The following is a 27332-nucleotide window of genomic DNA, read 5'->3' as shown; positions in this document are numbered from 1 at the left end:
CAGAATTTATCACTCACTAGAGAACCTATCTAAAGGACAAAGCCCCAGGAACAAATACATTAGACTTTATTCTGTTATTTATAGACTTTTCATTATTATCACCTCCCTAACCTCAGAACAAAGTCCTGGGTTTTACCACTATTTTCTAGGAAGCGACCCCAGTTTCTCTTTCCAAGGACGCATGCCTTGTGTCAGAAAATACAAACACACAAAAAAAGACTCCATTCAGCACACATGACTGAAGCCAAATGTGTCACCCATCTCAACAGGGCAACACAGATTACTAACAGTGAGCAGCAAGTAAAAGAGAACAAAGAGCAGAAAAGCAGGAGGTTGGAGCTCACAGGCCGGAAACAGATGGTAGCAAACAAACAAACAGAAAACACAAGGCAAAACCTGGCAAACGACAGTTCTGTGTGCTTAACCCCATCCCTATTGACCTACAGATTTCTTGAGACAGACGGATTCAAGACCACCTTCGTCACTGACATGTCTCTAATGGAACGGACATTAAAATGACCTTCAAGTGACAACTCGCCACAGGATAACCATGACAAATGCTGCCAGATAGTCATCTCCAGATCGTCTGCAGACGTGAGGTGACACTGTGTAATACGCTTGTGTCAAAAGAAGGAAAATGCTGGATGGTGGTTTTAATGGGTTTGTCTGTAGCAAAAGGCCCTGCTGGGGACCTAATTTCAGGGGGAGGACTTGATAGAATGAGCTTATGAGGGAGCCGCTTGCACGTGTGGGCAAGTCGCCTAGGGAAAGCACATCCAATCCTGTTTTTACAGGAAAAGTAATATTATTCTTGTAAAATTAAGCGGATAATAGATCTAGGGCTTCTCTTACCCTACAAACACAAAAATAAAGCAGAAAAACAACAGCACCCATAAAGCAAACCATGAAAGCCCTCATGATATTTTGCAAGGATGAAAGCAAAACGTGATTCTGTACCAAATTACCATGTGGTTAGAGAAGTGTTGTTCTGGATGAAACTACAGTTAATGTGGTGGGCAGACACCTCAGGACACAGAGAAGACTGGGAGGGAAGTGTTTCATTTTACTCTCTGCTTGCAAAGGAGTAAAATGAGGCCTTGGAAACAGCACAAATCCCACACCCTTGTGGATTAAAATATATCAGAGTTGGGAACCCACACAGGGTGTCTTTATCTTTTGGGGTGAATGAATTTCAGCAGTGTGAGGGACCATCTCAGCTTCCAAAGGGTAAGAGACAGCTGATCCTCAAGGGTTTGCATTTGCGTCTTCACACAGAATCGCAGAATGTTAGGGATTGGAACTCACTCTGTTTTACAAAATTTCAGGGTGGCCAGTAGAAACTTCGATGATACTTCGAAAATTGACATGATCTTAAGCAGATCTGGCACACGGGACTATTCTGGCTTGCCACAAGAGCGAGAATTCAGGAGATTCATACATTTTTAAGCAGAAGGAACTATTATGATCATCTATCTAACTGATGACCTGTATAACCATATGAATTGGCCTGTACAATCATCTAAAAGTAATTTATAGCAACTTCTCTGAGCCAATTAGTCATCTTGACTGTGTCAGCACAACACATCAGACCAACAAACAGCGAAGTGAGGAGTGTGACAGACTGCATGAGCTGCAACAACACAGAAAAAGCCGGAGTCTCCAGTGCAGTAATAAAGCAGTGCAGAGCAACCTCAAAAAGCCAGAAATACGTGTTTCCACCACATAAGAAACTCCCCAAGCCCCAGCTGAAGTCTGCTAAGCCCTGCCAAAAGAATCCTCCAGCAGAGCAAACAACGTCTTGTCTTTAGCTGTTATCATAAACGCTCTTAATTTTGTTTTCTCCCTGTCCACACCAGCGCTGCCAGCTGAGCAGTGAGGCAGGGGCAGCTGATGGAACCTCACCTCCCGTACATCGTCCCCATTGTATCTGCACTTGATACCCAGACCCCTTCAAGGTCACAACACTAGAAAAGGTAGGAGATGCCAAACTGGCTCTGGCGCATCCAAGCAAATATTTCAGATACATTTATTCCAACCATAGAGCCGTCACTGTTTTATCCCAACCAGGAGAGCAAAGCCATTCCCCACCCCTTGAACTTCAGGATTTCTCAACTGTGGTATTTCTTTCACAAGTGGCCATTTAAACCAAACAGGAATAACAGGAAGGAGGACGTGCTGGGACAGCTACAGAAAAAGGGTTGTAAATAAGTGAATCCCACTGGCATTCAGCTGCTCAGCACAGGGGCTGCCAGTGGTCGACACTTTCAAGGAGAAAAATAATGAATAAATAAATGAGGCCTTGCTAGAGCTGAAGTTTCCCACTTTTCACCACTCAGATGACTGTCTCAAACCTTGTGTCATTCAGAGATTATATGGACCCCAAACATAAATCCAAGCAGCATTTCTTCTTTGAAAACCCTTGGGCTCCATTCGCTAACCTAGAGCTCGGCTCAGCCCGTGGCAGAGCCCCGCTCGGCCAGGTCACCCCCGTAGGAAGCAGAACAGATGTACAGAGCCACCGGATTACACACACACAAGGGAAAACAGATTTCACAACAGCAACCTGATCCAGATTTAGTAAGCAAATTTTAAAAACCCAAACCACACAGAAATCATTCATTACAGCCATGGAAAGATTATAGTGTGTTATGCCTCTCACAGGGGATGACACATTTTGGAGGAAAGTGGGTGAAACATCAGAATATTTAAACACAGGCAACTTATCATAATGCAAAACTCTACAGCAGACTCACTCAGGATCTTCCCACTGCAGGATCGAAGGGCACAAGAAGAACAGAAGGTTGGCTAAAGTGATACGAATGAGCAAGATGGAAGAACACAACTCATTTCAGATACAGAAATGTTTAATGGCGTTAAAGTGCTACTTTAATGGGGACCATATGCTAACATTTAAACACAATTCCACTGCACTGCTAAATATAGTTGTCTTTATTTTTTTTTTATTTTACCTCTTTTTGCCCAACCCTACGTAAAACAATAAAATAAAATCTAAAGAACTGAAATTAACAACCCATTCAAATCAGCAATAAGTTATGAATTTTATAAAGCATTTTTTTCCTCTTTTTTTCTTAGTAATGAGGGGTAGTTAAATTACTTAATGATATACAACGTTTCAAACAATGCCATAGGTGAGGACTCTATTAAGGTTCTTAAAACTTGGAAAACAAAATAATCCTGGCCATTAAAAAGACAAAAATAAAAAAAGCAAAGCCCTCAAAGTGCAGGTTAGAATGCTCATCTCCGAGAAAATTAGAAAACATTTGCTATAATAGCTCTTAACAGCACCTGCACAGGTAAGATGGCAAGGCCCTTGGGAACAGGACGTGCAGTCAAAACGTTACATTAACATGAGAGACGTGCTGAGCTTAACTAGGTTAACTACTGGACTGGAACTTTGAAAGTCAGCAAAGGGAATGATTCTAAAAAGAAAACCAAAGAAACCCCCACCAAACCTGGCCTCTTCCAGCTAGCACAGCCTTCATCCATTGTGTGCACGGCAAAAAAAGCATCTTTGCATTTCATTGGGTCAAGTGCTTCATCAAAACAGAGATCTTCTCATGGCGTAAATTCATATAAAAGACATCTAAGGTTTCATATGGATAAGCTCTAAAAAGACGCATCAGACTCGGGGTGTTTCCCCTCCCAACACATTTACAAATGTTTATCAAAAAATCTCTTCAAATAAAAAGGTCATAGTGGCTCAGTATCTGGGCATGACTTTCGGGCATATCACCTCTCGGATGTGCTGGTTTCTTTCTGTCCTCAGCTGGTCGTGTGCCCGTGTACGAGCACCATCTACCGGGAGATTTGCCGTGGGTGTCACAGCCTGAGGCGTGTGACACAGCCCACGATGTGCTGGTAGATTACAAGCGTGCACCCCTGGCTTTAGCCACGCATCAGAGGTACTCGCTTTTTAAATGATGTCCAACAGAAAGCTGAGCTGAATGGTGTTCTCTCCTGAACATCTCTCTTTGCTGCCCCTCTCTCTCTGGGCACCGAATGAGACCTTAATCATTATTGTCGTTGTTATTTCTAGGCTACGTCAGCCTTCTTAGATTTCCTAGTACATTGCGACAGCATTGGATTGTGATAAATTGTAGGACATGGTCCTTTCAGGACCACAAAAGCTCTTCAGAAGGGCCTAAACTTGGTTGTTCAACCTGAATGCAATAGAAGAAATTGTGACATTTCTCAGATCTCACGACAGAAAGAGAGGGATGAGTTTCTAGTATCCTCTTTCAAACAAATAAATTCAAAACAAAGTGTTTCATCGCTAAGGTCTAGATCCAGGTCCCACAGAAACAAATGGATTTCATGGACTTCAAAGGGACTACGGTTTGGTCTAACTTTTTGCCAGCAGGAATTGGGATTGGTAACACAACCAAATAAACACATGTGGGTTTCTGTGGAGGCTTCCTTTGCCCAAAAAGCTTTATATACATGTGTCTCCAGGACTAGCTGTCAATATGTCATTTCTGAAAGAGGATACTTGCATCTAAGACCCAGTTTGATCACCCCAGTGAAATCATTCGCCCTGCACTGTTGTCTCACTTGGTTCTAGGAAGCAAACGAGAGCTTGACACTGGCGCTGGAGTAACCCTCGTCACTCCCAATACTCTGCAAGCTGCTGTGATCATCAATGTCACTGATGCTGGTTGTGCTGATATTGTCCACTTCTCCATGGGAGAACTCTGTGCTTTCAACATCCACTTCAATCTCTTCTAAAAAGGAAAATGAAAGAAATGCACACAGGTTAGCACCAGACCCAAACGTCCCTTCAAGCCAGCGACCTGCCGGGTCTACCCCAGTCAGGGATGAAGCCGCATTCTGGCAGGACGGGCTGGGGACACGATTTACACAAAGACCAGACATCAGCTTGGAGTTCTATTGAGGGACTTGGCAAAGGGATTTGACTGCTCCCGTGTGCAGGTCACACTATCAACACAGGCAGGACACCCCACACACTGAGCTTGTTCCACTGTTTCTTCAGAGCTCTACTACCCCAGTGATGGAAACAAACAGAAACAGAGAAAAAAGAGGGCAGGAGAGAAAATGGAGCATGAAGTTACCCTGAAACATGCTCCTTGCTTGATATCACCTTGCCAAAGCTGGTACCGCTCAGAGCATCACGATGCATTAGCATGGGGATCTGGATTACTCTCAGGGACACTCAGTGATATTTAAAACATAAATTGTATTTTTCAGAAAGAAAGTAGAAATCTAGTTAACCAGCCATCTTTGTTCCCATATTATTCTGGATGTTTTCTTTTTAAACTACAGACTCCCACACAAACTACATCGCATCTTTGGGTCTGTCAATAAATATCAAACCATCTACTGTGCCTAAGTATTTCTCCACAGCAGAGATATTCAAAATAATAAAATTATCTGAACTCAGATAATTTCAGTTAGCCACTCATATAATTTCTATCCAGTTTTAACTGAGAAGGTGAACAATCTGGGAAGCTTGGAAAAAAAATACAGGGAGTGTAGAATGACTCCAGGAATTTTAAAAGGCAATTTGCTTTGTTATACCATGGTACCTTGGTTATACCATGGCCCAAATACAGAATGAGAAGCTGGATGCTGCTTTGCAACACTCATTCCAGTCCCACTAATATCTTCTTAGATTTTCCTCCTTGTGTCACTAAAAGATTCAGTAGACCAAAGAGCACAACAGATATCTCAACTTTGCCATCATATATTTGGCTATTGTCTTGTGATCACATTATTTTTCCTAACAAATGCTTCTGCATTTTAGAGAACTTTTCAGAGAAACAGGTCACTTTAAATGCCACAGAAAGCAGCTCAAGTTGACATAGCATTACTTCTTCCAGACTAAATTAGATACTAAATTCTTCATACATATATGGATTTCTGTGTGTATGTGCACGTGTGTGCCTAAATACCGAAGGCCATATGAAGGGGTCAGCTGAGAGACACGAAATGGATGAATCTCAAAGCCCTTGCTTTGTAGAGTCCTGGGGATTCAGTGCTAGTTCAGTGACACCCACCTCGCTCTGAGTCCGAGCGATCCGAGGAAATGGTAGATCCGATGCTGTCCATTCGTATTCGCTCTATCTCCTGAGGACCCTGTAGTTGTTCCAGTCTTCTCTTCAAGAATCTTTGTTCTCGTTCCAGGTTCTCAAGCTGGTGTTGGCTTCTCCTCTCAGCCTCTTCAAGTTTCTGCCATGATCAAATAAGAATCAATAATTAGTTTCACCCTTTTCTCCTTCCATCCCACCTCCACTGTCCAGACACGTGCTTTTTTTATGTGTTCCCAGGCCCCAGAAGGATTTCAGCTGCAAAATAGTGTTGAATTGAGCTGAGTTACACTCTCCAAGAATAATGCCACCTCTTCATATATTTTCCACCTCCCAATTCCTGATAAATCATACACATTAGTATAAAAATCTCTGAGGACAGCCTCTCCAGGGGAAACAGTTTGAACTGTAGCAGCTTGTGGGTCACTTCACATGAGTTCAGCCACTTGCATTACCAAATCTGTCCATGAAGGGGCCTCAACTCCCTTAACCTCACCAATTCACAGTTTGTTATGATCCACTGTAACACAAAAACATGCTCTGGGAGTTCTGTGTTCCTTGCTGCATGGTTTAGAAGCATTTCTCAGAAACGGTTTTCTATTCATTAAGTGATTTACATAACCTACTACAGATTTCTTTGATCGCAGCTGGCAAATCTACCAGTATGCTGCTTGTTGGTTCCTACGACAAGCGCATTGCATAAGGAGGAGTCATTTCAGGCAAACTCTGCCCCTTTGACAGTGCTTTTTCTCCTTCGCCATTCCTCCTCCCTCCCGCTACTCTGACCTGCAACAAAGTATTTCAGCCTCTTCCAGATACTGACAATGCTGCATTTTCTTTTCATGCTTCACTTTGCCGAAAGTGAATCTAGAAGAGCGCTTGGCTAGCTGGCAGGTTCACACATGAAAGCTCAGTGAGCCAACAACGTCTCACACTCTTGTGGTTTGTACTAATGCTTCGGCAGTGGAAACTCGCTACCACATCAGAAAAAAAGCTCTATTTCCCATCAAAATGTGGCCACTCAACAGTAGGTATGTTTTTCTCTAATGAGATGCAGCTGTCAATGAATGATCACAATATAGAACAAGACCCCTGCTCTCCAAATCAATCATTTCTGCAGTTAATGGAGTTCATTATGAACTCTTCTAATAATGTGGCTTGTAGTGAGATGACAAATGATTAACCAACGGGGCAAGGCTTACTTGCTTTTGCCCTTTTATTTTTTTTAAAGGTGTTAGTCTCCTTCAGCAGTGTTACCTCTAGGCAGCAAGAGTGAGCCACTGAATGCCCTTCCCAACAATCCAGACCGAAAGCAGCTGGGAAAAGCAGCTCTTACCTTGATATGTGCTTTGGCTTTGTTGAGCAGCCCAAGCGTGGTGTGCCTGGTGCAGTCTGGTCCTAGCGGTATCAGAACTTTTAAGCGTTCTAGACACAGGCGGAGGTGAGCTCGGCTGCAAGGGGAGAAGAGGAGGATCAGAGCTATGCTTTCAGAAAGGAAATATAATTTTCTTCTCTACTCCCCTCCTATGAAGCAGTTCTCATATTTCCCACTTTCCACACATCACGAGATTCCCCACAGGTACCAGGACAGGCTGCAACTCAACTATTTACACTGCAAACATCAGCTCACCAATACCTGGATTATTGCTAACCTCTGACAGACACTGTTTATTTTCTTGCTGTCTGAACTGATAAACTGACTCATCTGGATGAACTTTGTGCAGGGGCAAGGCACACAGGCAAATGGTACAAGTGTCTCCTGGGTTTCCTCTCTCTCAGCTATTCGCTGTCTCTTTTGCTGAGAAGAGCTCTTGTGAAAGCAGGTTCAAATCCCTATTACTTCCTGCACACTCGTGCGCTGCTGGTTCAGGGACATTTGCTATGAACTGATCTAAGCACAGTCTTTTTGCACAAAATTAAGAAGCTCAATGAGAAACATGGTCAGTCCAAACCATCCAAACACAACCCATTTCAGATACAGAAGGCACCAGTGGGATGCTAATTCACTAGAACCACGCTCTTACTCCTTTTTGTCCCCAGGTCTGAAATGCTGCTGGGGTGCAAGGTCTGTGGGAACAAGAGAACTCGAGACCTTCCCCTGGGCAGTGTTCTGACCTTGGCTCACGTCTACAGAGACAGGCTCAAGCACGACAGTGCTGCTGAGGATTCAAGCCACTTTCTGCAGAATATGGAAACATGTTCTGGGGTAAATAGTTCAGGCAGCAATGGCAAAGCACATCATCCTCGGGCTGCAAAGGAGACTGTTCCCACTGTCTCTTCTTCTGTATCACGTATGCAGGAATGAACAGCAGATTTATGGAAAACTATCAAGTGTGGGTTGCCTTTCTCCCCTCCCTCTCTCTTTCTCAGACATTAATGATTTATGTTCAAACTTGTCATCCCAATCAATAACACAATGACATCAGCTCCACCATTCACAGACAAGAAACACTGGGGCAAAAAGAGTCCTGAAAGCCTATCCCAGCCCCTTCTCAGGCACAAAGAAACCAAATCTTAGCCTGATCCATCTCAATGCAGGGAAAGGAGAGGAAAAAAAGAGCATGGACAGTTCATTTCCATTCGTTTTTCAAATTCACTATTGCACCGAGTCTGAAAGGGGTGGGGGATAGGAGTCTGTAATCAGGCAATTATGTCAGTGACAAGCAAGGATGATTAAGGGTGGAAGGGTCAGGGGTTTTACTGATGAACTGTCAGTGCAGGGGAGTGTTCACTAGCGGTGCTGTAGCCGTGAGCTCCTCACTGTTTCTCTTATAAATCTCCTTACAAAGGGTCCATCACTCTGCCTCAAGAACAGCCACAGGGCTGCGTATGACCAGAAATGTTTTTCATTGAATATTAACAACCCAAAGGGTCGGGAAAGGGAAATCATAATCCAAAAATCAAACTGAAAAAACAGTAATCGCATCAATCTCATCTTCTACTTGTCAGCTTCCTCTAGGGCAAACCCCACTGTCATTGAACCCATATGGCTGACACAAGGGGATTCTTTCCACCTGGAAGCCTATTTTCAATGTAGAGCTTGATCAACAGGAGCTGTGTCCACTCACTACAGCTGTTTGCCCAACCTCTCATGATGACCTGCTGGGCCAGCAATGAAAAAATTGTTGCTGGTTCACACCTGCATTATAGTTCATGTCATCCCATGGGAGAATGGACACTGACTTCTTGCAGCTAGAGAAAGAAGGAGGAGGAAGATCTTGTGGTTAAAGATATTCTCAGTTTTGAACCTATTTTTGGCTAAGCCACAGATTTCCTGAATGGCCACAGAGACAAGTCACCAGGTCAGAGTTGTCAGAGCACAGCCAACAAGCTGCAGCATGGAGCAGCACGTGTCTGTTCACAGCATAAGCCACACATTTCACTGACAGGATCAGCCCAAGTTAAAAATGCAGCTTGAGCAGAGCTAAAGATGTGTGCACCGAGCTGAGGGTGAGGAGCAGGATCAGTTCCACCTAACAGGGGATTTGCTACACAGCACCTGCTACAGGTAGGGACCACAGACCCCACCTCATCCCTGCTGGGCAAGGGCAGCTCCCAGCCCATGGTGAAAACTGAATTATTTGTGCAAGAGAAGACAAGAAATTTGTTAAATTGTGATCTAAGCGGTGTCAATCACAGCCCATTTCTGAACACAGAGAGACACAGACAATGTATCTATAGCCTGAGCTTTGGGCTGAGTCTTGGTGTTGGAGGTTTTACCAGGAACCAGGGAAAATGCTGCACCAGGAACCGCAATTCCTGGAACCAGCCACCAACTTTGGGCAGGAGCGACCAGTGGCCAGACTGCCTAGATGCTGGTTAAAATGATGGCACTGATCTGCCATGTCAAAAGCCAGGTGATTTGCAGACCTGACAGGATCAACTGTGTTAAGCATCTGAACACTATATGCAAAATCCAGCCATGTAATAAAACCCTGAACACTAAGACAGTTCCCATTATGTCCCAGGACCATGGTGGATCGAAGAAGGTTGCTGTGCTCTGCAGGCCCTGACAAGGGCAGGGAGAGGACAAAGCAGCCAGAGTGCCTGTCCCCACAATGACACTGGAAAAGCTGTCACAAAGTTACATCTCCAGGACTTTGTGACCCCAGAGGGGACACTCCCCCAGTCCTGAATCGCCACATTGGCTTTCAAAGTCCAGAAGGTTTCCCCAGCCTCACCCAGATGGTTTACAGAGAAGCCACTCCTGTCAGTGGCTCCGCTGGCCAGTGGCCAAAGGCGGTGGCCCACAGCAGGGCGATGGCCTCTGCTGGCACACCAGGCATTGGGGGGAGGGACATGACACCTGCCTGTGATGGGGGTGGTGAGCATGAGCTGATAAGCTCCCCACAGCGCAGGGCTCAACTCAGGCAACCAGCACACTGCAGGGACAGGTTGCACTGGCTGCACCAAGGCAGGTTTGGAAGAGGTTTGACCAAAGCAATCACTTTTGCACTGCTGTTGGATTTTCCCCTTGTTTCACACTCAGAGCTGAGCCGCATTGAATCTTGACGCCACTACAAATGTAAGTGCATTTGTATCTCCAACCACAGCTTAAGCAGGGTGACACATGGGGCTTTCCATGAGCACCGAGCCAGGCTCGGAGCACAGGGACAGCCGGGCCCTTCAGCCCCAGCAACCACCTCCTGCTGTTGGGACGACACTGGTGGAGCTGCCCAAGAGCTCCCTGGCCCAATGCAGCTGCGATAGCAAAGAGAACCAAGCCCACAAACTGTCCTGGCGCATCGGCATGTTGCTTTCTGTTGGAGAGATCAAATCAAACAGCTTCCCCAGCCCTCTGCCCTCCACAGTGTTCAATGTCTTGCCTTTTTACTTCTAAAAACTAACCTGGTCATAGTCCCTGATCTCTCTCAATTTCCAACAGCCCTCAAGTAGACCACGATGGGTTCCTAAGCCATGGAGCACAAAGCCAGGTCTGGCACACTGATGGGTGCCTTCAGTAAACCTCAGAAATAAAACTCCAGAGCTCAAAAGCATCAGAGCAAACTCAGCTGAAAGACTATTGCAGAAAGAAAAGCAATCACAAACCTTTTCATCTTTCTTATCAAGTCCTGGAGCTGAACATGGGCAGCTGTAATCCCATGGGTCAGGCCATTATATGAACGTCTTTTCCCCTTTTTTACCTGGATCCTGTTGCAAGTGGCTTTGACAGTGCTGCAGGCTCTTGTATTCAATGAAAATAGCAGCACTGTGCAGGCTCCAGACAGAGACAGACGGCTTTCCATGTAAACCACTGGATTATGCCAATATTTGACGCATCTGCCAATATCTGGAAAAACAAGTCTAAATGCCCATATTGTTATATAACAGAGAGACAACTCGGGCTTGGCGCAAAGGGCTGCTGCCTCTTGCTGCCTTCATCCCGGGGAAGACAGAGGAGGACAGAAGGAGAATTCCAGTTTCAGCCGAGGCCAAAGCCTTAGCACACTAGCTGCAGGGGAGATGGGAGAAGCCAGAGCCCTTTCTCCTGCCTAAGGGGTCTTGGAAAAAATCAGGCTTTCACAGCAGCATCAGGAGCACACGGTAGATGCTGGATGTGTTGAAAAACGAATTCATGGAGGACTTGAAAGGAGAGGGTACTCCTTTATCCCAAGAGACCAGTCTAGTGCTCCCCTCCTGCTCAGCTTGATGAGGGGAAAGACTCTTGGCTGAGATTTACATGTGGGGCATCAGGGTGGCCACAAAAGGAGCAAAGCACACAATCGGCTTTGGAAAATCAGAGCCTAACATGAACTTCTCTGTTCCAAAGAGCTGAGGACAACCTTTCATCCTGTTCCACCTGGCAACTCCAGCTCGGACAGAGCCCCTCCGCCGTTCCTGCTTCCTCCTCTGTGCAGAAGTCTAAAAGCAAGGGATGTGGAGGACAAGCAGAGTGAGGATGCCCTCTCTTCTCTGCCAGGAGCTGCTGTGGGAAAAGGTACATCAGCCCCTAAACAGACAGACCACATCCCCTCCAAGCCTGAGCCCCCAGACCCTCTATCCTGAGCCTCTCTTGCAGAGGAGCCTGGCCCTTGCTCTGTGCAGCCCCTCCTTGCACTGGGCTCTGCCTGGCTGCAGAGGGCTGTAATTTCGCAGTCTGCTCTCCTCTCCAGCTCCCAATGACATCATCCTGTCTGATTATATAAAGCCTGGGGAGGAAGCCTTTATTTATGCGTGCTTTTTGCTCATAGCTCCAGCTGTCTCACTGTACAACACGCACCCAAATCCCACTGCAGGAACTGGGCTACCTTTTGCCTGGATCACAACTGCAGTGCAGAAAAGGGTGTGGGTGCAAACTAAAAAGAAAAAAATCTCCCATTTTCTTCCCCCACTGCTCTGAGGACATTATTGAAGGGTTTGGGTAGGAATCAACCTTCCGCACCACTCTGCACCACAGCAAGCTGGGCACAAAGCCAGCAGCCCCTCCCCTGCCCACGGAGTCCCCAGGGAGCTGAAGGACCTGTGGTGGTATCTCCAAGCTTTGTGTCTACTGGTCACAAAGGGGCTACACAGGAGCTAGAAACCCACCTACCTTCAGCACCTGAGAAGCCCCCCGTGAGGATCAGCCCAGGGCTGGAAGGCCACTGGCAATTTCCCCCCCCTAGTCCCTGGTGGGCTCAGCCAAATCTCTGTGCACCCCCTAAAAAAGGGTGACCCGCCCCGCTCGGGTCCATCCTCCTCTTGCAGATGTCACTGCTGTGGCTGTGGGCACAACCATCAGGGAACCACCCCTGAATGTAAATATCCCTGGTGAGACTGCAGCATTTTTGCCAGGACAAGTTTTGGGTTTGTGGGGTTTTTTTTGAGCTTCCACCGTGGGCAGAAGTAATGGAAACTGAGACAAGAAACTTTCTCTGCTGAGGAGTCAGTCACACATACGTACACATTCGGCTCTGAAGCAGCAGGTTTACCAGATTAAGCACTATCCCCTAGTCTGATACTCCAGATCAACTTTGCTGAATAAAGGCCTGAACATCTGCAAAACACAGACACGGACACACAGACACTCTGCCCATCTTTAAAAGATCAAACCTCTCTCCCAGCAGGAAATGACCATCTCGCCTCCAGCAGCATTTCAAAATGCTGAATTCTGATTTTTGTGTGTGGAAAGAAGGGAGCATCTGAGGGAAAAGAAAAGCATTTCCAAGATATTTTTGTACTGTGCCTGTAGGTCTATAGGGCTTGAATTCACCAGTGTATTTAAGCATGTACTCCACATTAGGAATATGCTCAAGCCCCAGTAAGGCTAAATCAGACAGCTGATTACCAAAAGATGTTAAAAAAGACAGGACCAAATTAAACCAAAGAACCACCGTAAGAACCAGCAGAAGGAAGATTCCAACACGGAAAGGGACGTTATAATCCTTCCCCTCTGCCTTTCTCCTCTTCTCTCTACACCTTTTCAAACTTGTGTCTAACTTAACCCTGAAATTAGAAACCACCAACTTTGTTTGGCTTTCAGAGCTAATAGATTGCTTAAAAAATTCAAGAGGGATCACTGGTCAAATAAAGCAATTCCTGGAGAAATTCAAGTGACCCCACATCAATAATTCATTGGACAAGAATGATTTTGAGATAGAAATAATGAGAAGCACATGCAAAAACCACAGGGCAAGGAAAATGGTGGAAAACATGGTTTCCTTCTAAAAGCAACTCCCAGGTCAGAGACATGCTTATCTCTAACAGCCATCACAAGACTTAATGTTTTCTCCTTACTCTTGTCTCTAACCCCCAGCACAGCCCTCTCTGCATCGCTACCCACCCCCTGCTTTACTGGATGCTTGTTGTCAGTGGACTGGAGGTTCTGGGAATGCCTCGGGTCAGGATGGGGAGGACCTGGGTGCCAGGGGCCGAGCTGGTGTCTCCTTTGCTGTAGAGCATCAGTGATTGCTGCGATCCCTCTGGCCAGGAGCAATAACGCTGCAACGCCTCCAGCCAGCAATAAACACACTCACACTTGCTCACCCCGGTTCCACCGGACGCCAGAGAGGAGACGTGTTTGAGAAAGAAATCTGGCTCAGAAATATGCAGTTAAAAGGTAATATTCTCCACCTGAGCTGTGAAATCATCCAGAACAAGCCTTGTTTTCTGATTTTCAATCAGATCTCTTCTCACAATTATTTATTTTACTGTGTTTGCTCCCAGTTGAAGGAGATGCTTGCTCATTTGCCTCTTTGTTTCCAGTCAATCTCTACAAGTGGCTCCCCGGCATGTAGGGGTATTTGTATTCCAAATGCTAATAAAATGTGCTATGAAAAAGTAATTGAAAAAAAAGCCTTTAGATATTTACATTTTTAAGCCTGTCTGTCGTTCAAAAGAAATGAAAATTTAGAACCCACAATAAAAAGAATTGATAGCATATTATAAATAGGAATTTAAAGGAACAAAAAAAGTTATACAGGCAACATTTTCAGCCTGATCTTAAACATACCAGAGCTGTCTGCAAAAATTAAAGATGAACATAAACTCAACTGTATTCTCAAATCAAGGGCAGATGAAAAACAAACCACAAATGAATAGACCTACAATTAAACAATGGTAAGAACAATACAAACAAAAAAACAAGGCAGTGTAGCTTTTCAAAGTCACACACATCAATGCACCTCTGCATGGTACCGAGCTACATAACAGGGAGATACATGGTGGTACAGTGGTCAAGAAAGCAGCATCCCGAATCAAGCCCGTAAGTGGAAACAAAATACAAACAGCAATGTATTGATGCACTCTGCAACAGCAGCGTCCAAAGGCCACCTCAGTCACAAGACCAAGACAAGGCACGCTGGGAAAGGAAGCACATTTCCAAACAACTGAGCTACTTCGAAAAAATGGCCAGTTTTGTAGCACACAAACCCTTCTCAACATCTGCAACAGAAGCTGCAAGCTTTATGGTAAGCATAAAGTGAGGATTTTAACTTAATATACACTGCCTGCAGTGTACAGCTTGGAAGAGGCTGTTCTGCCAACCCTGCCCTGACTGTCCCCCAGCCCTGCACACCTTGCACCTCAGAGCCAGCGTGTGGCGAAAACCCCCCAGGGACACAGAAATCACCTCTCCCCACTACTCTTCCAGATGGGAAGACTCATCACGGACTTCAGCTTTGGCAGAGCTTCAGGTTCTGAGCAAACAGAGGCTACAAGACCAACAAACCTTGTGCTGAGTGGTCTGCTGCCACCACTGGTCAGTTGCAACACGGGTCTTCCTCAGCTGCTACTGCAGTCTGGGGGGAGACATGCTCTCCCCACCACCCTCTGTCACACAGCTGTCAAGGTCCCTCCCTGTCCTGAGACCCCTCCAAGTATAAAACTCAATGTTATTGAGAGGACTCTCCTAATTTTGTTATGATTTTGAAAGCAAATGAATTCCTTCAAGGCTTTCCAAAACCAAAAATGAGGAAGAGAGAGACAGAGAGAGGGGAAATCAGGCAGCCTCCAACCCCTTGGTGAAATATGGAAATACGCTCTCATCTCACACTGAGTCTCTATGATCTTCCCTTCCACTCCAACCAGCACTGAAAAGGCTGGGCTGAATCCTCTGCTCTGCTGCCACCAGTCATCAGCCTCCAGCCTGCTCAGGTTTTTGCTTCTGTCCTCCTCTCCGACACTGTGCTGCAAACTCTTTGGAACAACAACACAGCTGCCAAAGGCACTGAGGTCTGAACAGGATCCTGTGATTGCACTCAGGAGTCAAGCAGGTCCCAAACAATTAGGCCCAAGCAACATTATGATTCTGAAGCTGATGTGATATATCTGGGGCTATATTTTATTCGAACAATAACTTCTGGGCCTTTGGGTCCTATTTGTTGCATATCTTGAAGTTTTTCTCTTTGAACTACAGGGCTAGAATACAGAAACTTCATTTAAACGAAGAAAATAATTAAAAAAAGAGAGACCATCTGTAATCCCATGACTTCCAAAACTAGGATGCTTAATGGAATGGCAAAAAAAAAGTGGAATACTGATGCTTACAGTAATAAAAATTATACCATTCTGGAAAGTGCCTCCTCCAGAAAGAACTCACAGCTGTTCGGTAACATGACTGCTCATCCTTTCCTAACCCCTTTGATCTTCAGAAGCACCAATGAGACAGGCAGCTTCAACTCGGTAGAGAAAGATCAAATACAACAGCCTGTGCTTCACAATGAAGAGGTGATGAGGGCAGGGTAGGTGGCCACCTGCCCAGCAGAGGAATGGAGTCAATCAGTGTCTGGCATTTTCTTTTGCCCCTTCATTTTCATCCAGATCCAGCACCAAGCTCTCGGTGTCTGTTCATCAGTTTTTCTTCTGTGGCTCTCGGCCTTTCTTTGAAAGCAACTTGGACAGTTGTTAAGAGACATCAAATAGCAACAGGTGCTCTGCAGAAGAGTCTACATTCTTATTTATCAAAGTCCCCCTAAAGTTATATATTGAGGATCTGCTATTATTGATCTTGGCCATTAGCCATAAAATATTTTAATCCCTGGTGAGTATAATTAACTGAACTTCACTGTAGCACAATACCTGATGTTACCAGCTAAATCCCTTTCAGGGTAAGCTGTGCTTTCAACACCGTGCTAAACCCTGCAGCCATCACAGGCCATAAATGCTCTACATCACATTCTCCTCCTGACCTAAAAACACAGGCTAGCTGCCACCGGTACAGTTACATCCAGGTACCTCTCACACAAGATCATTTGGCACCAACTTTTCAATCAAGCTCACTACCTGATGCATGGGTATCGCCGATTTGCTACCCTGGTTTTAACATATGGTTACAATCCTGCATTTAGCTATAAGGGAACACACAAAGCAAGCTGTAAACATCACCATGCAACCCAGACTGGTTAATTATAAAGCCCTGACAAGCCCAGTCTAATAAAAACTCTGTTAAAAGGTGGTTAAAAATAGACTGGGTCTTTAAATAGTCAACGGTGTCCTGTGCCCTTGTTCTCTCTAATACCATTATAATCATCCTTCTAGGGATGTACAGGGTGCTCAGAGCCACCAAGTCTGGCAGCAATCTCCACAGCACTGCGCCTTCATCAGAACCTGCCTTGGTGAGGAGGAGGCCATAACCTGCTTTGTTGTGACCTATGGATTTCCAGCTTTACTGCTAGAATTAGGCCACTGGCAAAGATAGCCAAGATTTTTCCAAACTCACCAGCTATTCTTGGTTATTCTGCTCAGAGGTTCCCTGGCTGAGCACCATGCCTTTGAAAAGAAACGAGGAGGTATTTCAGGCTCCTGCAAGGTTTCTGCAGTCAGACACCGAGAAGGGGGGATGCTCCCACCCTGTAATCCTTAACTGCCTTTAAAATTGCCAGGCAACAGGGAAGAGCTCTCCAGTTTGGACCTACTGCCATTATGGCGAGTCCTTATAACCTCTGAAGGAGAAATCAAAGATGGTGCACATCAGAAAAGAGATGAATTTGCAGGGATCTGCAGAGAGCCTTGAAGGCCACCTGCCTGCATTGAGACTGGAAGAACCTGAGATACTGGCAGTTGGACAGTGTCCCTTGATCTCTTGGCTACAGCAAACTGCTCCCCAGAGCCCACAGGGTGTCACAGCAGTAAAGGAACAGACGGGACCTCAAATCAGAGCTTCTGCTTCTTTGTAATACAACTGAAAGAAACCCTGGACTTTGGTGCCTACTAAACATAGTCAGTTTTTAAACTAGTAATGCCACTAACCAGTCACAAGAAGCAAGCACTTGCTTTGTAAGATGGACATTTGTCCATAGGTTAAAGACTAAAGGATGCTGCCAAACTCTGATTTGCCAAAACATAATTCCTGTTTTTAAAATAGTTGCTGATATCAGTAATATATTCTGATCAGATACTGTATGTTATTTTTGTCATTAACATAATTTTTAAATTCCACAGATAAGCTATTGCTACTGAAGATATTTTCATTGTTCATTAAGATAGGACAGAGTTTTTCTACCCCATACATTTATTTTCTGAAGCTATATTCCAGTTTCCTCACCTCATGGGAGAAAATGATAATTCCTAATGAAAAAATATTCTTAGAATGTGACCATTTGGAATACTTGTTTACACAAAATCTTTTATGCCAGAAGGAAAGCACATGCTCTTCATCTAATACCTCTTCACACTGTCAGAAATATTTAAGGAGTCATCAAATACCTACTGCACCTTTCAGGTGTAGAGGGCATACACCTGGAACAGAGGAAGCAGTGCATGTAATTTCACCTTGTAAAATTATTTTAAATTTAATCTCAGACTTCCCAGGAAAAAGGAATTACCAGCCAAGGTCATTATCAGACGTATGTTTGGAAAAAAACACAAGGAAAATTTAAGAGATCCTAGCGCTATTTTTCATATTGAATATGGATTTTTTGCACACAAAGAGCAGTAATACTGTATTTCAAAAGTCTAGGAGTTTGTTAATATTATGCGACAAACAGTTTTAACGCAACTGAACTACATATGTTACTCAGCAGGGGAACCCCAACAGAGAAGCACAGCTACCAGCACCACGACAACAGATGAGTCCTGTCCTCATGATCTCACACACAGAGGTACCAGAGAGTGCGAAAACACATTGCTTCTGCTTAATTACTGTGATGTGCTAATACAAACTCATTGTTGATAGAGTTTTTCCAAAGAGGCGCAGGGTTTATCACCTAGCAAATTACAACAACGTAAACTTACAGAGAAGAAAATAAAATAAAAATAAATCCCTTGTCTTGCCCTTTCCCTTTAACTACCCTTGACATCCTCCTTGTATTTTCTTTCTCTCCTCCAGGCTTGTGTGAAGGCCAAGAGACGTAGAACTGCTCAAACCTCACACAGGGAAGAAGCATGAAGCTGGCCACTGGGAAACCATCTCCTTGGGCAGAACACAAGACAAAATGTATCCGTAAGACATGAAAATTGTTTGACTTTTTTCAGCTCAACTACAAAACTCCTAGTCCTTCCAACAGGGCTCAAAAAGTCATTATATTAAGCACAGGACACGCTTAGTGAACCCTTGATCAGCTGGAGAAGATCATTACAACCCCTGCCTGGGTCAGCAATGCCACAAACTGATAGGATTTTAATTCCCCCAAATCAAGAACAGCTGTAGTTGAGTAAACTAACATTTGTGGGAGGATTAGCTGCCTTATGCTCACTCACTCTGTATTCTCCAAGCAGGAAAAGGGTTAGGATCTCACCTGGGAACAGACCAGACACTGAAAGGTTCATGGTTTGTTTTGGAAAGAAAAATAATAATAATAATAATAATAATAATAATAATAATAATAAAAGGAGCTGGGAACACCTAGTCCTCTGGTTTGATGCAAACGAACAAGACAATATTAAGAAAACAACCACACGAGCTTACAGAAAAACCTGCAGTGGCATTGCATTATAATCACAGCCACAACCTTCCTTCCCTGTTATTTTGTAGGGCATTTGTCCCTCAAGAATTTAGGCAAAAAAAATTACTGCTTCACGGGCAGGTATTCTCCATACAGTATCCCGTCCTAGGATCGCTCCTTATAGGTTTCAAAAAATCACTAGTGTTAAAACCAGCAATAATTAAAACAAACAAACATGAAAAACAACCAAAAAAGATAATTTTCACTGCAAATCATTCATCTGGGGAGAGACTGCAGTGGGTCTCCTCATCATGAGAGCCAAACAGCAAACCAGAAGCACAGATTTCCTGACTTTCCTAGTGCTGTGCTAGCCTGCAGAGTTTGCACGCACTTTCAGGAAGGGCGAAGCAGCAACTGAATGGAGCCAACACGTGGGCTCTCTGCAGAACCAGGAGAGGGTTATACAGCAAGCAAGGCCCTTCAGTGAGAGTCCTGTCCACAGACAGCTTGCGTGACCGCAGGTAAATCCCCTGAGGAACTGAAGCACGCACCACTCGTCCACAACAGGGTGCTAATCCTAATTCCTTCATGGAGCACTGCGCAGCTAAATCTGCTCTTGGCTTTCAGGTGCTCGCGTAGCTCCTCAATGACACTGGTATGTGACGTGCCCAGAGAGCAGGACACTTGGGGAAGCTAATTCATTCAGCTCTCTCTGCTGGCTAATAATGCCAAGAGTACAAGATGGCCACATTTCTTAAAATGGATCAATCCCTTCATATATGCAGCAAAAACTATCTGAGGTCTCCTCTTGCCTCTGTCCTGAGAAATTCCCAAGATGGAATTTCAGCAAAGTTCAAAGGAGTTTAGTCAGAATCAGGACCAGATGAAGGCTGTATTGTTGACTCTGTAATCAAGCAGTCATAAAACCTTTTATTTCTTTAAAACATTTTGTTTCTGATGTCTGACTGTAAATTCCATGCATTCAAAAGATTATGATCTAGGCCCCATTAAAAAAAACACACCAGAGTAGCTCAGACATCACATGATTTAAAGAAACAAACATAAACACCTACATAGGATGCTCCTTCTCATTCCTGTTTTTTAAATACATAGGTTACACTGGCTCATAAACTGGTTTTATGTGAGGGATAGAAAACACTTAACTCCAGTTGCTGGGATTCGAGAATCACAGAATATCACCAGAATTGCAGTAGAGATTACAAGAGCTGGGAAGATCAATCATATTTTTCACTTTAAATAACAGAACAGTTTTAAAAAGTGCTCCTTTAAAAACAAACACACACACACACAAAAGCCTTTAAAAAACTCATGCACTTTGTTTTCCCTGGATGGCTGATGGGACATGCAAGGCAGCACCGTCTGCACAGACGAGCCAGCCCAGAGGGCTTATGGAGTCCCCTACTTACGTACAACAGCTTTGCACTGTGACTACTGCCAACCATTCACAATGTGCCCAGTGCACAGTACAACCCCCTTCCCACTCCACTCTTTCCCCACCACACAATTTTTTCTCAGCGATCACTAAGAAAAAACAAACACAACTCGAAGAACCTCCAAGAGATGCTTATGACTGCAGAGGGCATTCACGTGTTTTCCTGAAGGATATGACACCAGATTTAAGATTTCCCTTCTCCTCCCCCTTTGCAATCCCTTCACTGAAATGCATGCCCATATGTGCTTTTTCCAGTGAACACCAAGCCTGTAAGCTGCTTTTCCAAGCCAAGAAAAGTTTAAAAGAGGTCACGCCACAGAGAACAGGCTCTGCGCATTTCCTAAGAGGGTCATATTACGTAGAATATCCACAGGAGACAAAGTGTTCCCATCCGGTTTCCCACTTCTTCTGGCAAAGTTGCTTTTCTGGGTAGGTGAAGTAGCAAACATGCACTGGGAAAAAGAAAGATGAGTATTTTTTTCTCTATCTATTTCCTTATCTCAGCCAGAATTCCTTGACGTACTTCTAGAGTCTAACAGTGATTCTTGCTATGACAGCTGATGACTATATTCAGCGTTTGGGACTCTCCCCTTGACACACACAGAGACCCTCAACTTTGAATGGCTTTTTTTCTCCCCTAGAACAATCCTGAAATCATTTCTAGGAAAAACTTCCTAGCAATAACAAGTTGATCAGGGCAATAGACTGCACTGCCTCCCTGGGCAACCCTGTTGTGAAGGGTTTTCAAGGCCAAGCTGGATCTGCAACTGTCAGGAAAGGTTTAGACAGAGCTCACCCTGCCTTGGGGCAAGGGGACAGATCAAAGGAGCGCTGCAGGCCCCTCTCAGCCCCATCTGTGACAGCTTCACAAAACACCACTTCAGTCTGAAGAGCGCGGATTCTTGCCCTCCTTTCGGCACAGGGCCCAAGCCAGCTGCAGGGGCAGCGTGCCGAGTCGCTGGAAAGCGAAGGGGAATTTTGCCTCTCTGAGGTACGACCCTGGTGACAGAGGGAAAGATCTTCTACAGAGTGATAGCTGTAGCTGCTGCTTGCAGCTGGAAAAGGGCAGCAGTGCCACATGTGTGGGAGCAGGTAGGCAAAGCAAAGGGAGGATACTGAGGCATTTGCAGGGCACAGTTTCCAGTACAGAATGACACAATCCACTGCCCTGCGGGTTGGTGAGGAGAGGAGCAAAGCAAACAGGAGGGGCTGCAGGGAAAAGGAACCCACGCCCCAAGCTGCTGAAGTCAGTTACAGCCCGCTCACCCCAGCAAGCTTCTCTGTGTGCAGTTATGCAGCTGCAAACATGGAAAACAGCAGCCAGCTCTGACGAGCGCCAGGATCCAGCCCATGAGAAACACTGGAAACAGAGATCAAAGGGAAACACAAAGCTGTATACACAGCTGGGGCTGTCTTCCCCTGTTAAAGAGAGACAGACACATTGATTTTAACTGCGAGCTCTTTGTGTGTGCTTGCACGTAACTGTGTGCATCTGTGTAAATGTGAGATCCTGCCCCACATTCAGCTTTTTGACATTACCAAAGTGTAGCTAATGAATGGTATTTTCCGAGTTATGTGGAAGATTCCAATACAGATGAGCAAAATCTGACTGGGCAACCCACAACTCAACCCACTCCAGGGAACAAGGTCAAACCTTTGATTTCTGCAATAAACCAGTAACACTGTTATCCCTTTCAGAATAACCCATCTGAACAATTTCACTGAGTTTTCAGCATGAGCAGAACACTTTCCACCTATGGACTGGACTTCGGGCATTACAGTGAATTACTCCAAGTGTTGTGTCTTTAAGCAGCATTGGAAAGTTCCTCCTGGGAGAAAAAGGTGGAGGACAGATCACCTAGAACTTCCTCAAGTCTAGGAGAGTCAGAGCAACCCCTCCTGCACAACCCAGCTCTGAGCAGAAATAGCAGGGGAACACACTACGATAGCAGCCGGATATGCTGGCAGCTGACCATTCTCACATCCTGAGACACTCTTGGCTGACCAGTCTCTACTTCAAGGCTGGGGACAGGCACAGTGAGCTCCTCTGGGCTGACCTCACCTCTGAACCCCACTGTTTTGTTCCTTTTCTCTCCTGGGCTGCTCACAGGGAAATCTACCCATGCAAAAATCAGCATCAAAATCAAGTCTGGCATCAACTTCCTTCTCCTTTCCACACATCCCTTCTGATGGGTGCACGGCTTTGCCAGCTTTCACATGGAAGGGTCTTGATTTCTTCTCTACAAATGAATATACCCGCTTATTCACATGAAGAGTGGCGTCTATCAAATGCTGTCCTTGTGTTGTTGCATTTCTCACCATCCTGGAGAGGAAGCTGTTTGGTGCAGGAACCCTTGGCACTGCTCTCCGAATGACTGGGCACAATTACAGCACTGTAGAGACAAGCAGGGGGAGCAACAAGAACCCAAGTGAAAGAGAAAGTATTCAAGAGTCATTAAGGGCTGTGCTCCTAAATGATTCAGATGCTTTTAGATATTCCATCCTAGAGTTCAGCAACCAGCCAGCTCAGAGATAGTATTTTGCACTTGACTTTATAAGCATGACTAAGTTTTGTGCAGCTGTTTACTACCAACCACGATAAAAACCACACCCTCATCGTATGAACTGTTATCAGCCTGGACCATGCGTGAACCCACTGATACCATTCACAGAGTCTGTTTCTATGAAAGGAACACTGAATTTGAAGCTCATGTCCTGTTTCCACTGGAGCTTTCAGCCTCCCCTTCTGAGAGTTGAACATTCTCATTTGTGAAATCTCCCATTCACAGCAATCCCTTTTTCATCTTCAGTCTTAAGGTATTCTACTTAAACTGCCAGGGAGACTAAAAAAGTGCAAAAAGCATCCATCCTTTGTGAAAGCTTTTCATTTTTCCCTAAATAAGTCATGTTGCTTTATGAATGCACTCTCAAAGGTAAATAATTAACAGGCAAGAGGGACAGAAAATCTTATCACACAGTTAATGGGAAGTGATGCTCAGGCAGCAGTGTGCACATGAAGGACACCCTCAAAAGACAGCCCTTAATTTTTTTAATGGACCATTGGGTAGAAAACCTGAGTCATCCTATTGCTCTGGGATCCAGGGATTCCTCAGTGCTCCTTTAGACTCAGGCAAATCCAAAATCTTAACATGAGATTCAGCCTGCATCTGACAAATTCAAGCGCCACTTTTGAAAAAGGGGATACTCTAATTTTGCAAAGGCACAGTACACACTTACCAAAGAGCAAACACAGAGTGCTAGACAGAGATGATCTCTATTTCTACACAAATTCAAGCTCTTAAGACACACAGAAATGGAGGCAGGTAGATGACACCATTACAGCTACATCCTGCCATGAGCCTGATTTAGCCCTGTACATGTTACCCAATGGTTTCATGGGAGAATTCCTAACCCTCGGTTGCACATTGCCTATTTAATTGTTTTATGGTTGTCACACGCACTGTTTGGGAGGAAACCTGTCTGGTCTGTTTGCCCACAGCTATGCAAACTGCTCGGGGTGACCAGCACCATTTGCAGCCAGGCAACAACCACAGCAAGAGTGAGATGAAGCCCTTTGCTTTCATTTCCCAGCCGAGGCTGTGAACGCCTGTGACACACCTGCGCTGCCCACCGCAGCTCCCAAAACAAGGGGCTGGACCACTCTGTGCTGAGCCCTGCCAGCCGCCCCCAGCAGCAGGGGTACCTTCACTTTGTGTTCCTCTTCTCTTTTCAGACGGGAGAAGGTGCAGGGCAGGCAGACAGTGCCAGGCAGCACCGCCTGGCCCTGGGCAACACTGACACAGGGGGAGGGAGAAGTTTTGAAGGCTACAGAGGTGGGATGGGGGAAACTTTTGTGAAAGCAACTGCCTGGAGGTGCGGAACAACGAAGCAAAGGAGTGGGTTGATGTAAAATTGTGCCTGTTACTTCAGGCACTGGATCCCTGTGAGTTTCTGCTCTTCACTTGTTAAACAGGGGTGTCTGATTCTTCCCACCCCTCCTTGCCAAATTGTAAGGTTATAGGTTCTCAAAGTTGTGATACTTTGGTAAAAATGGGCCACACAGAACGGAGAATGAGAAAGTTCCTCACCTACATTTCCTATCCCATGCTGAATTTACTTTGGTTATCACAAGTCTGCATGGGCTATGTTGCTACAGTACCCTCAACACACGTACCAGATATAGATATAGATATAGATCAGCACATCGAACTCTAGCTTCTGCCCCAAGAGTAAAAAGTCCTGAAATTTGTAGTTAACACGTAATCTGTCTCCAAAATTATGTTCCTATTACCTCATCTTTTCTAAGGCAGCAACTCCCCAAGTGGCTTTTAGCTAAGTAACGCTTTCAAGGCCCATGAGCAATGTTAGTCATTTGAACAAGGAAAGTTGTTGCATCAGAATTTCTTGCTCTCGGTACTTCAACAAACAACACCTCAGGAAAGAAAAAAGCCGGGAAAAAACAAAAAAAAAGCCTGTAAAGTCTCCAGAGATGCATTTGGGAAAGATATGGCAAGTACAGAGCCCTGACATGGTTGAAAACTGAGCCAGGAAAGCTGGATGCTTGACTTCCTACCTGGGGCCAGATTCTTCCTTGGTCCAAGCTCACTGATTACAGAGGAGATTTGCTCAGTCTTTAATTTTCTTAGGACCGCCATAATCACACCTAACTGTAGAGGGGTCAGCCTGAAAGAAAACTGTGGCAACATACCCAAGTAGAAATTAGAGGATGCAAGTTTGGGAAGCAGTTCAAGAACCAAAGCTGGTGATGATGCACTTCAAATCAGATACCACCTAAATACAGAGAACCGTTTTCTTTACACACCCAAAGCAGCTACCAGACCCCTCCTGGCTCCCCAAACACAGTAAATAACCAGTAACACACCATTTGATACCTCTTTATTCACTGCTCTGGAAATCTAAGTACAGGATGCTGAAGCAAGAACTCAGCCAATAAGGGGGGAGACTTGACTGTAAAGCACGTTTCTTTCTAAGATGGGGGTTCCCTCTAAACTCTCCCTTCTGGGAGGCAAGACAATGAAAGAATTCTCAGCATCAGGCCCTTAAGCCAAGCAGATTGTGCTGACATTTCTTTCTGCACTATGGGAAGAAAACACATCATAAAGTGTCCCGAAAACACATCTTAGTTGAGAGGGTTTGGTGATAAATATCTGCTTCTGAAAACTGGCTTGTAACAGGGATTTTATTGTGCAACATTATGGAAACAAAAACATTTTGCTTTGCAACAGTTTATCCAAAATAGTAGTATTGTTCTTTTTCCTTTTCCTTCTCCAACTGCCATTGGATTCATAGGGGAGGTGCAGAGATCTGGGAGCAGAAAGGAAGGCAAGCATGCATTCATTCTTCACTGCATCATATTGAATAAAATATAAAACTAGAAATTCCAGTATGAGCAGTACTGAAGGACTTTCAACAAAATTAGGATCCTTTTCTTTCCTTCAAATTTTGGCACGGAGACTGTCTCTTTGCAGGAGGTTTACTCAGGGTTCAAAATCTTTGCTGCCCAGCCAACATGAAGTAAAGCCTTCACAGACTTTTGATTGCAAGCAAATCGAAATGCTGCTTCTGTTACAAGGAGGCACTGTGCATGAGCAAGTGTGGTGGTCAGCCAAAGGGAGCAGATCACACTTTCACAGGATCTGACTGGTGAGTTCCTGAAGCAATGCAAAGAAATGACCAGAATATAGCAAAAAGCAGACCTGATACTAAACCGACAACTAAGCCCAAATGTATCCAGAGAGAACATCTCACTGACAGCCTTACTCTATAGGTTGCAGACTTCACTCTCTCCAGATCAAGCAAAAACCAGCACAGCAGTGTAATAGTTATACAGATCTTCTAAACCAGAGGAACAGGCTTCAGCTCTGCTGACGACTGTTAGACCCTGCTGAAAACAGAGGCATCTGTCATCCAAGCAACAGAGCTGAAGACAGGCAGCTACCTCCAGCTCTTGCTCCATCTTGGCCACAGGACAGGAGCGTTTAGCTACAGTTCCCACAACGAGCAGGTTGGATTAGGGCACGCTCTGACCTTTGGATGTGTCCAAGGAAGCAGCGTGCTCAGCTGTATTGGCCATGGCTTGGCTGCTGCAGGGAACATCACAGGTTCCAAGTTTTATTAATGAAGAAAACAATATGTACTGTCAACTTTCGCTACATGAAGTTAACATGAAAACAAAGCTCACTCCAGAGAACAAATGAAATTTACTGGATTAGTTTCTTGTTCCAGTGCTCCTGATAAATAGCACTGAAGTCAACACCACATTGATTAGTTTGTTCAAGACAAACACTGATCAGATTGCCTTGGCAAGTATATATAGCACTACAGAAGCACAATCACCCATGCCTATTCAGAGGAGCAAGGGTTCACTACATTTTCTCTTCCCTTCCCTCATCTTTCCCAGCCTAGACAGCATGCCTGCACCAGAATCATTTAAATGCTCTACGGTAAACATTTCCCCCTCCTTCTTCTCTTGCATTTTGCTAATAGACACAC

The 27332-nt window shown here is 44.9% G+C and overlaps 1 protein-coding gene across 2 annotated transcripts in view; it reads right to left on the bottom strand.

Annotated features, from left to right (window-relative positions):
- Positions 1–2846: 2846 nt before the first annotated feature.
- Positions 2847–27332, bottom strand: part of MXI1 (MAX interactor 1, dimerization protein) — a 56203-nt gene continuing 31717 nt past the window's right edge. For both annotated transcript variants that reach the window (XM_065843708.2, XM_065843709.2), the window contains exons 4-6: positions 7402–7516; positions 6036–6207; positions 2847–4742 (exon numbers count right to left, since the gene is read on the bottom strand). In XM_065843708.2, the coding sequence (XP_065699780.1) occupies positions 4579–4742; positions 6036–6207; positions 7402–7516 (451 nt within the window). In that variant the 3' untranslated portion in view covers positions 2847–4578. The remainder of the gene's footprint in view (positions 4743–6035; positions 6208–7401; positions 7517–27332) is intronic.

The sequence above is a fragment of the Patagioenas fasciata genome, chromosome 8 (genome assembly GCF_037038585.1).
Source record: "Patagioenas fasciata isolate bPatFas1 chromosome 8, bPatFas1.hap1, whole genome shotgun sequence".
Lineage (NCBI taxonomy): Eukaryota > Metazoa > Chordata > Aves > Columbiformes > Columbidae > Patagioenas > Patagioenas fasciata.
Note: the sequence above shows the minus strand (reverse complement) of the source record. Positions and strands in the feature narration are given on the sequence as shown.